This window comes from Nannospalax galili, unplaced genomic scaffold, assembly GCF_000622305.1.
Source record: "Nannospalax galili isolate Female #2095 unplaced genomic scaffold, S.galili_v1.0 scaffold445, whole genome shotgun sequence".
Taxonomy (NCBI): Eukaryota; Metazoa; Chordata; class Mammalia; order Rodentia; family Spalacidae; genus Nannospalax; species Nannospalax galili.
The window spans coordinates 1,224,241-1,240,111 of NW_008354184.1; the positions used below are offsets into that span (position 1 = coordinate 1,224,241).

General features: G+C 46.6%; 2 protein-coding genes across 6 annotated transcripts in view; one reads left to right on the forward strand and one right to left on the reverse strand.

Moving 5' to 3' along the window:
- Positions 1-4,531: 4,531 nt before the first annotated feature.
- Positions 4,532-14,960, reverse strand: Cby1 (chibby family member 1, beta catenin antagonist). Of its 2 annotated transcripts, none has more exons than XM_008851250.3 (5): positions 14,846-14,960; positions 11,886-12,000; positions 7,370-7,475; positions 7,169-7,287; positions 4,532-5,228 (listed from the first exon to the last, which is right to left on the reverse strand). In XM_008851250.3, the coding sequence occupies exons 2-5, from the start codon at positions 11,961-11,963 to the stop codon at positions 5,148-5,150; spliced, it is 384 nt and encodes a 127-aa protein (XP_008849472.1). In that variant the 5' UTR covers positions 11,964-12,000; positions 14,846-14,960; the 3' UTR covers positions 4,532-5,147. The 2 variants fall into 2 exon arrangements, with proteins under 2 accessions (XP_008849472.1, XP_029410935.1); XM_029555075.1 differs by having other exon boundaries at positions 14,920-14,941.
- Positions 14,961-15,286: 326 nt separating this feature from the next.
- The window catches only part of Fam227a (family with sequence similarity 227 member A), an 87,506-nt gene continuing 86,921 nt past the window's right edge, over positions 15,287-15,871 (forward strand). For all 4 annotated transcript variants that reach the window (XM_029555071.1, XM_029555073.1, XM_029555072.1 and 1 more), the window contains exon 1: positions 15,287-15,422. The gene's annotated coding sequence lies outside the window, so the exon portion shown is untranslated. The remainder of the gene's footprint in view (positions 15,423-15,871) is intronic.

Sequence of the window (15,871 nt, forward strand, 5' to 3'; positions counted from 1 at the left end):
TAGGAGGAGGTGTCTAGAACCCTAGGCACCTTTCTTCCCCACCATCCCTTCCCTTAAGCCCTCTATTACTACCATTCCTGTTTGTGTCCTGTCAGAATTTGAAACTGGTGACAAAGTTCTCAATTGAGGGGCTCATATGGGTACCTTTGAGAATCTAAGAGCTGTAAAGTCCCTCCTGTAAAAGTTAGCCTGTATCTGTTAAACTGGGCGCATGGATCTCATTGCTAGGACTCAAACTGTAAGACTTCCTATGATTATTGCTGCTAATACTGCCTCACGCCCACAGAACTTTCTGTAGTTCAGCTCTTCAGTGACAATCCTTCCCTGATGCAGATCTGCATAAAACCTCATGAAAATTGTCATGATTACAAGAGATAATGTCATTTACTTGTGTGCCGTGTCAGCGCTAGTTTGGATTAAGAGATGCTTTGAGGAGATAACTGACTGAAAAAGGAAGGTCTTGGAAGTACTTGGCTTCTCAAAGGGAAAAAAAGCAAAACAAAAGGAACTGGGGCTAGGTGACGAGGTTTGGGTGATTTGTTTTCTCTCCTAGAGATTTTCCTTGATGGGATCATCCTTGGTCCCTTCTAACATCGTGGCACTGTCAGCAAAGCCTGGTAGGCTCCACTTGCAAGTCATAAGTGGACTCTGACCATGTCAGTTCCTCTACTGCCACCTCACTGTGGTGAGGACAGCCTGCTCTCTGCAATACAGTAGCCAGAGGATGATCATACTGTGCTCACTTCCAACCGCTTGCTTCCCTGCTCACCCAAAGCAAGTCCTCCACTGAACAACTTCCCCAAATCCCACAGGCTACTTAGGCACCCTGGCTCCAGCCCCCTGCCTAAGGTGCCGGTGGTGGTGGCAGGGGATCCACATCATTGTAACACCCAAGTGGACCCCACATGATTCCCAGGGTTTCAGGCCTGGCTCCCTCTCCTCCAGCTGTAACCCTGCTAGGCTGGTTTCTTTATCTGAAAATGATAATACACTTGTCAAGAGAGCTAGAGGGTTGGCTCAGTGGTTAAGAGCACCTACTGTTCTTACAAAGGACCAGAGTTCAGATTCCAGCACCTATAATGGTGGCTCGAAACCTCCTGTAACTCCAGTTCTATGGGATCCAACGCCTTCTGGCCTCTTATGGCACTGTGTTCATTATGCAAACCTCTTCTCTCTCTCTCTCTCTCTCTCTCTCTCTCTCTCTCTCTCTCGGCACTGCGTTCATAGACACGAACCTCTCTCTCCAAAATTATTTCAAAAATCCAAAATTTCTCATAAGAATTAAAAATAGGTGTCCAGCATCAAAAAACAATTAAAAATAGGTGCCCAGCATCAAAAAACATTCAGTAAATGGTTGCCAAAAATATTGATATAAGTACACCTGACTATCCTTGTGTATATCTGGATCCGTTTGATTTCTTCAGTATTAAACATTCTCTTGGGCTGATTTGGTCACTCATGCCTTTAATCCCAGCACTCAGGAGGCAAAAGTAGGTGGATCTTTGTGAGTCAAGGTCAGCCTGATCTACAAATGGATTCCAGACCAGCTGGGGCTATAGGGAGACCATATCTCAAAAAACAAGAACAAGGAAGGGGTTGGAGAGATGACTCAGCAGTTAAGAGCTCTTGCAGAGGACCCACGTTCAGTTCCCAGCAACCACATGGCAGCTAACAACTGTCTATAACTCTAGTTTCAGGGGATCTGATGCCCTTTTCTGATTTCCAGGGGCACTGCACAACATGGGTGCACTTACAATACACTCATACACATAAAAAAATAACAATAATAAGCCAGGCATGGTGTGCACGCCTTTAATCCCAGCACTCAGGGAGGCAGAGGCAGGTTGATCCTCTCTGAGTTTGAGGCCACCCTGGTCTAGAGTGAGTTCCAGGCAGCCGGAGCTACAGGGAGACCCTGTCTCAAAAAGACCAAAAAACCCCCAAAATAAATACTTTTAAAAAACAAAATGAGCTGGAGAGATGGCTCAGCAATTAAGAACACTGGCTGTTCTTGCAAAATACCTGGGTTCAAATCTCAGCGCCCACATGGCAGGTAACAACTCTCATAACTCCAGTTCCAGGAGATCCAACGGCATCTTCTGTCCTCCACAGGCACTGCATGACACCGGCACACTTACACTTACATACCTGCAGGTGTTGGGAGCTATTAATATAAGCACAGCCATTATGTACATTGAGCTGTGGCAGGCTTGCTTATTTACTTTATGACCTTTCACCTTGACTCAAGAATTTGTGTTTTACACACAAGCACTGAATTGTTCTGTCAAGTCAGGAGGAATATGCTGATAATTTAGGGAAGATGGTTAATTGGTGGAATTCACTACAAGTATTTGACCATTCCTTGACCCTCAGATAAAGGTGGGAAAAAGAACTGTTAAAGCTAATTGAGCTAAGCAAACTGGCTATCTGACGTTCTGCTGTATAAGAAGGCGGAGCTAAAATAAACTGGGGCTGCAGTCTCTACTGACAGTCCTCCCAAGTATCTTTTCTCTGTCTCTTGTTTTTCTTTCAATCCTCACTCCCCCTTTCAGGTGCTGTTCATCCTAAGGCCGGCTGGCACCGGCATGCAGGCTATACATACACATAAAATTAAAATAAAAATGCACACATACCAAAAAAACCCAACAAACCAACCCAATGATCAAAAAAAAAAAAAAAAAAAAAAAATTCCTGGGCCAGCAAGATAGCTCAGTGAGTAAGGACACTTGCTGCCAAGTTACCTGACCTGAGTTTGTATCCCTGGGACCCACAAAAGGGAAAGAGAACAGCCTTCTGAAAGTTGTTCTCTGACCTCCATAAATATGCTGTGGCACATGTGCACCCCAACCCACATGCATCTTTTTCTTTTTTTCTCTTTTTGAGACAGGGTCTCCCTGTAGCCCAAGCTGGCCTGGAATTCACTATGTAGACAAGGCTGGCCTTGAATGCACAAAGACCCCCTGCCTCTGCCTTCCAAGTGCAGGGAAAAATCAAAGCTGGATATCCAAGGTTAACATCCTTTCCTGTATCAGGAAGTGAGGTTATGGGCTGGAGTTCCCAGTTGTGTCTTCTGTTCACCTCTCAGCAGAGTGCTCTGTGGGCCACCAGGAGAGACTGATGTGAGTAGCCATGTCAGTGGAGAGAGCCCCTCCTCTGTCACTGTGGGCTGTGACTCAGGCCTCCAGCACTTCCGCTGTGTGGTCCTAAAGCTGTTTCCAAACTAGTCTCTGAACTGTCTCCTTATAATCAGGCATGCTGGCGGGGCTGAGCAGAGGGATATGAGACTATGAGACTGTGGGCAGAAGACAGAGCCCACTGGCATGACTGACGGGTTTAGAAAATGCTAACTGCAGTAGAAGCCTCCAGTTTAAAACCCTGAGCTCTGTGCCCAGTGTCCCCCGCTTGACTCAAGGAGTTGGACTCCCCTCCAGCCAGAGAGGGCTGGGTTACACTGACTCAGGCCCTGATTCCCATGCCATTCATGCATAGTCCTTGCCAGGCCAGACCAGTCCCATCTCCCTGAAAGACAGGATTTGAGCTTGAGAAACTCTTTTTCTTCCAAATCAGCCTCACGCTTTGAGGTGCTGTTTCCCTACACCCTACAAATTCTGTCTTTTGGCAGAGTAATAGGAGGTTAGACCCAAACTTCTGGTTACTTCTCTTTTTAAAAATGTTTTTTTGTTGGGGGCTGGAGAGATGGCTCAGCAGTTAAGGGCAGTGGTTGCTCTTGCAGAGGACCAGGTTCAATTCCCGGCACCCACATGGCAGCTAACAGTCTGTAACTCTAGCTCCAGAGGAATTCAACCCTGTCTTCTGATCTTTGTAGGCATTGCATGACATGGGTGCACTCACATACATGCAGGCAATACATTCATACACATGAAAAAGAAAATTTTTTTTTTTTAATTTTGTTATATTTTATTTTTTGAGACAGGGTCTCCCTGTAGCCCCAGCAGGCCTGGAATTCCCTATGTAGACCAGACTGGCCTCAGTCTCACAGAGATGCCTGCCTCTGCCTCCCGAGTACTGGGATTAAAAGTATGTGCTACTATGCCTGACTTTAAAAAAATTTTTTTTTTTTTTTTTTTTTTTTGAGACAAGGTCTCCCTGTAGCCCCAGCTGTCCTGGAACTCACTATGTAGACCAGGCTGGCCTTGAACTCACAAAAATCCGCCTACCCCTGCCTCCCGAGTGCTGAGATTAAAGGTGTGCACCACCACACCTGGCCTGATTCATTTATTTTTACTTTATGTGTATGAGTGTTTGGCCTACATGAATGTAAATGCACCACATGTGTGCAGTGTTGGTGGAGGTCAGAAGAGGGCATCAGATCCCCTGGAACTGGAGTTACAGATTATTGTTACCCACCAAGTGGTTGCTGGGAAATAAACTCAGGTCCTGTGCAAGAACAGCCAGAGCTCTTAAACACTGAGCATCTCTCCAGTCCCTCTGGTTACTTCTTGAAGAACTAACACTGCTTTTTGTTTGTTAAGATTGATTTTGATTTTCAGCCATTTTGACTACACAGAGATGATTTAATATCATTTAATTTATAAAATAGTATAAACAAGAAGTGAGAAGAAACTACAGTGTGCTGTGGAAGGCTGGCCCATGCTGCTAGGAAGCTGAAGCCAGAAGAGGCTGTGGACTTGGAGGATGAAGATTCTTTAAAGGAAGGGAGAGTGTGGTGACTGCACAGACAGCCTAGAGAGCTGCTCATCACACCCTCAAATACAGGGCTCTTTGGAACTGGCACCACCCCCTAAACACCAATGTTAAGGGGGTAAGAAGTCATCCAACTGCCAGCTGTCTAACAGGATGACTCTGGAATATGGACAGTCGTATGCTGAGACTTGTATAGAACAATCCAAGGCTCACCATCCCTAGACATCCCTGGGGTCTGCTTCAGATAAGCATCCTGGGTGATGTGTCTGAGGTGCCTCCCTAGCTATGGTCCTGGCCTGGCACTTTGGTTTCTTCCATCCCACATTACCTCCTTATAGCCAGTCCAGGAGTGTCAGTACCTGTTGATGCTCTCTCCTACGGCAAGTCTATTTATTTGATTAAAAAACATAGGGCTACACCGCATCCTCCTCCCCTGGTCAATGGGACTCTTTCTGTCCTCCTAGTGAATGTCTCAGGGATCTTCACTTCCTCCTGCGACTGACAGTCTTCAGTTCATCCAATTCCCTGTCCTTTAAGTAGGACTCGGCAGTGGTCTCTGAAAGCTGGAAGTAAAGCAGCAGACTGTTACAAAGAGATACTCTGGGATACACTGCTGGTTACCACAGCCACTCTGCACCATGGAAAGGCCTGGCATCCCCTCACCTCTGCAGCAGGAAACCCAGGTAACTGTACAAGTGGCTGCCTGATGGCCCAGGACCACAAGTACTGAAGGACGTTCAGCATCAGCATTCCCATCACTAATCACTGCATGGCACACTGTGTGTGACAGACAACAGGCCACACACGGCAGAAATGACAAACACTAATGACTCAAAGGCTGAGGGATTAGAGCTTAAATCACTCAGTGATAGCCCTCATAATGGCAACTAAGGAACAATTTGGTAAAAAGAACAAATTGAGGTGTGTGGGGGATTCTAAAAAGAATGTCCCTAACTCACGAGGATCTTTATTTTAAATAAGTATTTAGTATTTGTATTTTTTATATGTATGAGTGTATTGCCTGCATATGTGTAAGTGCATCCATGTCACGCAATGCCTGTGGAGGTCAGAAGAGGGTGATGGATTCTCCTGGAACTGTAGTTATGGAAGGTTGTTAGTTGTCATGTGGGTGCTGGGAACTGAACCCGGGTCCTCTGCAAGAACAACCAGAGCTGCTAACCACTAAGCCATCTCTTAAGCCCACATCATGATCTTTTTAAAAACTCTGTGTGTGTGTGTGTGTGTGTGTGTGTGTGTATGTGTGTGTCTACATGCATGTATGTAGAGCGCAGGTGCCTGTGGAGTCCAAAGGCATCAGATCCCTTTGGAGCCAGCATTACAGGTAATTGTGACCCTCCTGATGGGGGTGCTAGGAACTGAACTCTAGTCCTCTGTAACAGCAGTATATGATTTTGTTTGTAGACAGGGTCTCACTATGTAGGCCCAACTGGTCTGGAACTTTCTATGTAGAGCAGGCTGGCCTCATACTCACAGAGACCACTGCCTCTGCCACCTGAGTGCTGAGATTAAAGGCATGTGCCACCACATCTCACCATAGTATGTGATCTTAACTGATGAGCCTTTCCAGCCCCTCATCAGGATCTCTGAATGGACTTTACAGTGGAAGGCAATAGACACTCAAGATAGGAACAGAGCAGGTGACAAGGCAGTCTATGGCGAAGTCAAAGCTCCACTTCCTGAGTGAATATGGGGCTTGCATTAACTCTGAGGTAAGCGTTGCTCTGAAGCCTGTTGTCTGTCTAAAATGATGAAGTCACAGAGCAGTTAGGCAGCAAGGCAAAGAAGCCATCTCCATGAGGCATGCTGTAACCACTGCAGGGGATGTGCTCTTGCCTTCCCTTAACCTGCAATGCACCTCCAGGCCCAGCAGACAAGAAACCCATGCTGATGTAGTGTGTGCAACTATCAGGAGGCCACAGAACAAGAGCTCAAGTCCCACTCCTTCCACTAGTTTTAGACCCAACAAAGCAAGGACCTGTTGTCCTCTGATATCATTACTTAGCATCTTTAGTATGTTTCAAAAACTAGAATATCAAATTATATATAACAAATATTTAAACTAGGGAATAGGGAGATGGCTCAGCCTGTTTAGCGGGACACTTCTCCACTGCTGAAAGAGCAGCCCCTCCTCCTGGGATGCCTTTGTTTCAACCTCCACTCCGGCCACTGTCCTCTAGCTGACTCAGCTCAGACATGCTTCCTCTGAGAAACTCTCCACTGCATAGACGTTTTTCTCTTGTGCTGACACCAGACCCTGTTCGGACTAATCGATGCCCTTATCACAGGCATGGTAATTATTGGTAGTGTCACACATCCCCACTCCAGCCTTAGATGACAAGGTTGGCTTTTATGTTTGTGTTTGGCTACATAGGGGTGCACTGGGCAAATAGGCCCTTGGCAGGTATCAGCTGGATGACTTGACTCAAGGTGGGGCCTCCTTGAAGAGAGAACCTAGGGATCACCTCCCGATCGCCTTCCTTACCATGTCCAGCAGAATGTCCACTTTCAGCCGCAAGAGATTGTTTTCTTCTTCCAACTGCTGGTTCCGCTTGCGCAGGCGCTGAGTCTCCCTCCGGTCCACACCCCCACTAATCGCTGTGTCTAGAGGAAGGACGGAGCAGGAGTGAAAGGCGGGTTTCTTTCTCCCATCCTGACTGACAAAACAGTATCAAGTGCAGCCCACCTGCTATCCACTGGCCGTTCTCAAATTTCAGGCTTTGCCCTGCCAGGTTCATAGTCGGAGTTCCATAGTCAAGGCCCAGCTCTACCTCCCGTGTTGAACGATCCAACTGTGGGCAAGACACTATGATGGCTTCAGGAGGCCACAGAACAAGAGCTCAAGTCCCACTCCTTCCACTAGTTTTAGACCCAACAAAGCAAGGACCCGTTGTCCTCTGATATCATTACTTAGCACCTTCAGTAAGTCTAAAAGGCTAGAATATCAAATTATATATAACAAACACTTAAATAGGGAGATGGCTCAGTGATTAAGAGCTGTGCAAACATGAGGACTTGAGTTTGGATTCCCAGCACCCACATAAAGAGCCAGGCATGGCCATGTATGCCTATAATCCTAGTGCTGTTGGAGGTGGAGACAGGAGGATCACTGGGGTTTGCTGATCCCCAGGCCTAGACAAATACAGCAAGTTCCAGGTTAGCGTAAGTCCTTGTCTCAAGAGAATAAGGCAGAGAGTGACAGAGCAGGACGCCTGATGTCCTCCTTTGCCCTCCGTGGGCACCAGGCACTCACGTAGGGCACATACATACATGCAGGTAAAACACTCATATACATAAAATAATAAATCGTGCGGGGCATGGTGGCACATGCCTTTAATCCCAGCACTCAGGAGGCAGAGGCAGGCGGATCTCTGTGAGTTCAAGGCCAGCCTGGTCTCCATAGACAATCCAGGCCAGCTAGGGCTACAGGGAGACCCTGTCTCAAAAAGACTCCCCACCCAAATAAAATAAATAAATAAATAAATAAATAAATAAATAAATAAATAAATAAATAAATAAATAAATAAATAAATAAATAAATAAATAAATAAATAAATAAATAAATAAATAAATAAATAAATAAATAAATAAATAAATAAATAAATAAATAAATAAATAAATAAATAAATAAATAAATAAATAAATAAATAAATAAATAAATAAATAAATAAATAAATAAATAAATAAATAAATAAATAAATAAATAAACCCTTTTTTTTTTCCCCCTTTCTTTTTTTAAAATGTGAGTTTTGGGGAACAATCTTAGGTCCTTATACTTTTATCAACTGAGCCATCTCCCCATGTCCTCTTCTCCCCCTTTTTTTAGTACTTTAAAATTTGGGAGAGGGTCTTGTTGAGTTACCCCAGGTAGGCCTTGATCTTGCAAACCTCCTGTCTCAGCCTCTAAAGTAGTTGGAATTATAGGCTTGGACCGCTAAGTCCTGCCTTCCCTTCTCTTTAACAGATTTTATACCCAGCACCTGGGAAATTGCCTGACACACAGGAAGTTATCAGTTAATAGCCCTTGAGTTGATGAACAGGAAGACTTGGGCAGATGGAACAACAGCACAGATTAGGCTGGGTCGCTGAAGCAAAAGGCACAGAGAGGGCAGAGCCATGACAGGCTTTATGTCATGATCTTAGGCCACTCCTAAGATATGGGCTGCTATCCTGTAACAAAGTGTTAATATCCCCATGTCCCACACTGGTCTTTTTCTCCCCCTGCCACAGCTTACAAGTACCTGTGAGCATCTAAAACTGCAGGGAGGGCTGGCTTCAAGCCACACTCAGAGACAGATGTCATGTAAGCATGCTGCTGTTCTTGGGCTCTCATGGTTAGGACAGGGGCTATCCCAGGAAGACCATCAGGTGCATTTACATTTTTCAGGCCTGAAGGGAGGAAAGGGAGGCTCAAGGCCTGTGGCATGGAAAACTGGGATGTCAGAATGCTCAGCCCTGGGCACATCAGGGCTGCTTCCCATTCTGATTTTAACTGGGGATTGGAGACAGTGGACTCAAAGCTGGGGTTTCCTCAGTCCTAACAGTTTTGCTGCCTCACCCACCAATCTACGAAGGCCTGATTAATCTGCACAATTGGTTTTGTGGGAAAAGGACGAAGAAGCCAGGGTGTATCACCTCTTGGTATGTGACAGCCATGAACAGTGGCCAGGATTAAGGTAGACAGGAGTATGGTAGGGTGAAGGACCCAGTAGTTGGTCACAGATATTCAGCAGAAAAGATGAAACTGTGTACATGGGGTCTGTATGTACTTGTGTAGAGGATAGAAGAGACCTCTCATAGCTGGGAATGACTTTGCTGTATATTTTCTAAATGCAGCGCTGTGCATTCAGGGGGGCACTACACTGCTTTGGAAGGTTGTCATTTGTTCCAATGCTATTGCTACTGCTCCCAAATGCTTTTGGACCACCTCTTTCAGAAATGTTATCCTTTAGAATGTCACTAACAGTAGCAAGTCATCTGTCTCTGTGACACCTTTGAGAATGAACTTGATTCTCTTTTTTTTTTTTTTTGGTCTTTTTGAGACAGGGTCTCCCTGTAGCTCCAGCTGTCCTGGAACTCACTATGTAGACCAGGCTGGCCTTGAACTCACAGAGATCCACCTGCTTCTGCCTCCCAAGTGCTGGGATTAAAGGCGTGTGCCACCATGCCTGGCTATGAACTTGATTCTTATTAACACTTATTGATTTTATCTTTAATTATGTACATGTGAATTCAGGTGCCTGCAGAGGTCAGAGGTGTTAGATCCCCCTGGAGCTGGAGTTACAGGCAGGTGTGAGTGACTGGGGCACTGGAAACTGAACTCAGGTCCTCTAGAAGAGTAGTATGCACTCTTAACCACTGAACCATCTTTCCAGCCCCTGAACTTGATTTCCTTTTTTTTTAGAAGTGAATTTTTAAAATTTTTAAAAAATTATTTTATATGTATACGTGTATTGCCTGCATGTAGGTAAGTGCACCCATGTCATGCAATGCCCGTGAAGGTCAGAAGAGGCTGTCAGATCCCCTAGGACTGGAGTTACAGACAGTTGTTAATTGCTATGTGGATGCTGAGATTCAAACCCAGGTCTTCTGCAAGAAGAACCAGTGTTCTTAACCACTGAGGGTTGCTCACTGGACTTCTTAATCTGTTCCTCTTCCTACAGGATGTGGTCATGTTGAATGAATCTCTTTTATTTGCTTCCACAATTACTTGGCTCGTTTTTTTATTTTTTAAAAATATATTTTATTTATTTTTTTTATTTTATATGTATGAGTGTATTGCCTGCATGTCGGAGGTCAGGACATGCTGGAGTTAAGGACAGTTTGTAGCAGCCATGTGGGTGCTGGGAATCGAACCCAGGTCCTCTGCAAGAGCAGTCAGTGCTCTTAACCTCTGAGCCATCTCTCCAGCCCCCTGAACTTAATTCTTCATAACTAAAATAAATTCTTGGCCAAGTCTTGGGAATGAAATGGAAGTCAAATTGAACAATATTACCTGGGACCAAAATCATAATGAGATTAACTGTCCCAGTAGGCTATTTATTTATTTATTTAGTCTTTTTGAGACAGGGTCTCCCTGTAGCCCCAGCTGACCTGGAACTCACTATGTAGACCAGGCTGGCCTTGAACTCACAGAGATCTGCCTGCCTCTGCTCTGGAGTGCTGGGACTAAAGGCATGCACCACCACACTCTTTCTTAAAATTTTTATTTATTGCTGGGTGTGGTGGTGCACGCCTTTAGTTCCAGCACTTTGGAGGCAGAGGAAGGCAGATCTCTGAGTTTGAGGCCAGCCTGGACTTATATAGTTACAGGCCAGCTGGGGCTACAGGGAGACCCTGTCTCAAAAAAGACCAAAAAAACAAAAAAAGTTATTTATTATTATTATAATTTTTAAAATTTTATGTGTATGCATACATTGCCTTCATGTATGTTAAGTGCACTCCACATGCAATGCCCATGTAGCTCAGAAGAGAGTGTTGGGTTCTCCTGGAGTTCGAGTTATGGATGGTTGTTAACCGCCATGTGGGTGCTAGGAATTGAACCTGGGTCCTCTGCAAGAGCAACCAGTACTCTTAACCACTGAGATTAAGCTCTATTTAAAAAAGATTTATTTTAGGGGCTGGAGAGATGGCTCAGCGGTTAAGAGCACTGACTGCTCTTGCAGAGGACCCAGGTTTGATTCCCAGCGCCCACATGGTGGCTATGAACCATCCTTAACTCGAGTTCCAGGGGAATCTGAAGCCTCTTCTGACCTCTGCGGCATTACATGACATGGGTGCACTCACATACATTCAGGTAATACACTCATACACATAAACATAATATTAAAAAAAAAAGATTTATTTTATTTTTAAATATGTGTATGTGTATCTGTATGTGGCTTTGTGCATATTAGTGCAGGAGCCCAAGGAGGCCAGAGGCACCGGAAATCCCTGGAGCTTGAGGTAAAGGTGGTTGTAAGCTGTCATGGGTGCTGGGAACTGAACTCAGATCCTCTGAGAGAGCAGTACAAGCTCTTAACTGCTGAGCCCTCTCCCCGCCCCTTAGTAAGTTCTTAAATTGACACTGACAGTACTTCCCATGCAGCAGTTCAAAAATGTTTTTAGCAGCAGTGAAATATGACTGAAAGGATGCCCTCCCATAATATGCCTCTCCACCCATGACCTGCTGGGCACCAGGCTGACCCAGTCTCCAAACTCACAGAATGCAGGTTGGAGAGAGAAGCAGACTTCCGAGGAGGCGTCTTCTTCGGGCTGAATATACTCCCAAAGAGAGGCATCTCCGATTTGATGAGGAAACACCAACACTTCCTTCTCCTATGGTTACAAAAGGTCAAACAGATTAGTGGCCTTCTGTCATTGTTCCAAAATCATGAAACCATGTATTCTATCCATGGACAATTACTAGTCCTCGCAATAACTTCTGGGAACAGAGTTGTCCTTTTAAAACAGCACAGTGAAGGGAGACCTGAGGTCCTAACAGTCCTGGTAGGAGCTTCCACACATGTGTGGGAAGCTTCCCATGTGCCAGGCAGTACGCTAATACTTTAGCATGGAGAATCTCATTTAACTCACAACTACCCTTTGACAAGCTCCTCCTACTCACTCCATTTGACAGATGATGCCTAGAAAGCTAAGGTCTTGAGTAGGAGTGAGCATTTTTAAGTCTATGTGGCTCCACAGTGTATATTAACCACAGGTAAGTTTGTCCCAAGTTGACAGTGTAGAGCAAGGAATGCAATCTCTGCTGTTCCTGTGAACGAACAGCACTGGTAAACCAGCTTCTGCCTATACTTCATTCTAAAAAAAAAAACGGATCATTCCCAGACTGACAACAATGCCTCATCCTTGGTCCGTATGTCTCATCACCTGTCCTGTTATGACAGATGAGATGTCCTAAGAAAAGGGAGAGAGCCACATGGCAGAGCTGACAACGACGACACTGCCACCATATGTTAGCTTTCAGCACACTGTACCTTCCTGTATCATAAATTCGCCAGCATCATCCAGGTTTGGGGAAAAGGAAAAGGGAGGAAGGTATCTTTTAATTAGGGGTAAGAAAAGCCCAAGTTGACAAACCATAAGCATAAGATTTCATAGGCTTTTCATATGTGTGTGTGTGTGTGTTTGTGTGTAGACCACAGAGGATGTCAGGTGCCCTGCTCCGTCACTCTCTGCCTTATTCCCTTGAGATAGGGTCTCTCACTGAACCTGGAGCTAGTCTGGCAGTCAGCAAGTCTTGGCAATCCTCCTGTCTCTGCCTCCCAACAGTGCTGGGATTACTGGTGTCAGGGGACATGCCAGGCTTTTTACATGGAGTCAAGGACTTGAATTCAGGTCCTCATGCTTGTGCAGCAAGCACTCTTTCCCACTGAGCCTTCTCCCTAGTCCCCTTTATGAGTTTTTCATTTTGTTGTTTTGTTTTAGACAGGGTCTCCCTGTAGCCCCAGCTGGCCTGGAACTCTCTATGTAGACCAGGCTAGCCTCTACCTCCTGAGTTCTGGGATTAAAGGCGTGAGCCATCACAGCCAGACAGGAGTTTTTGGTATTTTTGAGACAGGGTCTCCCTGTAGTAGTGCTGGCCTGGAACTCATTATTGTAGACCAGGCTGGCCTTGACCTCACAGAGATCTACCTGTGTCTGCCTCCTGAGTGCTGGGATTAAAGGTGCGCACTATCATGCCCAGCCAGACAGGAGTTTTTAAAAATATTTTATTTAAGCCGGGCATGATGGAGCACGCCTTTAATCCCAGCACTCGGGAGGCAGAGACAGGCAGATCTCTGTGAGTTCAAGGCCAGCCTAGTCTACATAGTGAGTTCCAGAACAGCTGGGGCTATAGGGAGACCCTGTCTCAAAAAGAGCCCCCCAAATTTTTTTTATTATTTTTATTTTATTGTATGAGTGTATTGCCTGCATGTGTGTAAGTGTACTTGTGTCCTGCAATGCCTGGGGAGGGCAGAAGAGGGCATTAGATTCTCCTGGAACTGGAGTTACAGATGGTTGTTAGCTGCCATGTGGGTGCTGAGAATTGAACCCAGGTCCTCTGCAAGAGCAGCCAGTGCTGTTAACCTCTGATCCATCTCTCCAGCTCCGAGCCATGAGTTTTTAAAAAAGATTTTTAAATATGTGTATGTGTAAGCCGGGCATGGTGGCACACACCTTTAATCCTGGCACTTGGGAGGCAGAGGCAGGTGGATCTTTGTGAGTTCAAGGCCAGCCTGGTCTACATAGTGAGTTCCACACTAGCTGAGGCTACAAGGAGACCCTATCTCAAAAAGACAAAAAAAAAAAAAAAAAAATGTGTATGTGTCTGTGGGTATGTGCACTTGAGTGTTGGTACCTTTGGAAGCCAGAGGTATTGGACCCCCTGGAGCTGGAGTTACAGGCAGTTGTGAGCCACCCAACATGGGTGCTGGGCATCGAACTCAGGTCCTCTGCAAGAGCAGTATGTACTCTAACAGCTGAGCCCATCTCTCCATCCCAACAGGTAAACTTTTAACTATGGCTGAGATCCTGGGGCTCTGGGTCAGTAATGTGGACCTGATATACAAGCTGTCACTAATCCAAGGAAACCTTGTCTTGCGTGAAACCCCCAAGGAGAGAGGGCTCAGGACCAAGGAAGTGAAGGGATTACCACCAATGCTGTTCCTCTTCAGTGGGGGACGAATATTTTAGCCCCCCCAAGGGCCTTCACTGCTTTCTTTGTAGTCGGGAATAATATCAGAACACAGTTCATAGGTTAAGAGCACTTTCATGTTTGTAAGATGCTGGGGTATTTGATGCTCACAGCGACCTTGGGAAGCAGATCAAGCACGTCCCCATCTACAGGTAATACTAATTATAGTGCGAAGCTTTAGAGTTTGCACCAGGCTCTGAAATGCATTCTTTTTCCCTCTAAGAGGGTAAAGAAGGCATCTTTGGCTTTCATAGGACTCTCAAGGGAAACAAAGTATCCAGATACGTTTATCTCCAAGGGCCAAGGGGAGGGCAGGATGTTCACGTGCACAGGATGGGTTAAATCACCGTCCCGAATCTTCACCAAAAGATGTACTTGCGGAACACACAATGCACCCGGCCTCCCCCCGACCCCCATGCAGGGAGACCCGAGGGTGGGATTCGGAGGGGACCCCGGCCTCATTGCCCACGACGCACGGGGACTTACCTGAGTCCGGGAACCTGGAGGTCTGCAGCCCTCAGCACAGCAGCAAAGACCCGCCCAGGCCGCGGTCAACTTACCCAACAACACCGCGCGCGCCCAGCCATCGCGCGCATGCGCAGCCGCTCCGGACTCTACCACTAGGGACAGTGCCGCGCAAACAAGCCTTCCGAGGAGGCTTCAGGGGCTCTCGCGGGCTCTCCCCTCTCCATATTCCAGGGTGAGGCCGAGGCACGTTTCCTAGAGTCCTTACTGACTCGGTGGCATAGGCTAGTATAAGGATCTCCCCCAAGACACGTTGGTTTGGGCCCGAGGGACCAGCCGCCGTCGCCACGGTAATCGCACGCCAGGCGGTCTGCTGGCGGTAGCCTTGTTGAGGGAAAGGAGCTGTGACCTTGTCCTGCGTTGCCTGGGGCGCGGCAGGATTCACAGTAGTAAAATAGTCCTGACCCCGGCGCTCCCGTCCCGGCCACACGGCGAATTGCGCTGCTCCCCGGTGGTCTGGGGCCGCGGGTGCCGACGTCTACCCCAAATTCGTCGGGGTCCCCTGAGGGGGGCGTTCGGATTCCGCCGGAGCTTTCAGGTAAGACAGTGACCGACAATGACCGACGGTGACCGGCTACTGCTGGCCTGTTTCCTCCCCATGCCCCAGGGTCCAGGGGGAGAAGTGGAGAATCTACCCCACGTACCGCCTGCAGTGTAGCTCCATTTGGTAAATGCAGAGCTGTTGCCTGGGACCCGAGAGATGGCTCAGCGGGGGCGGGGGGGGGGGTTGCATTTGACACCAAGCGCCTGTGCTGGGAGTTCGAGCCCCAGGTCCCCACATGGTAGTTGGAGAGAACTGACTGGCCCTAGTCCAGTGGCTTCCACATGCCATGCCATACACAAAGTAAACTAAAAAACAAAAAGATGTTTCTGTGCTGCCTGGAGGGTATATTAGGTCATCCATGCAATAAGGGAACAGGACTCGGGTAGTCTCCACCCACAAGCAGTTTTCTCCTCTTATACCACATCATTATAAGAAAGCGTTCC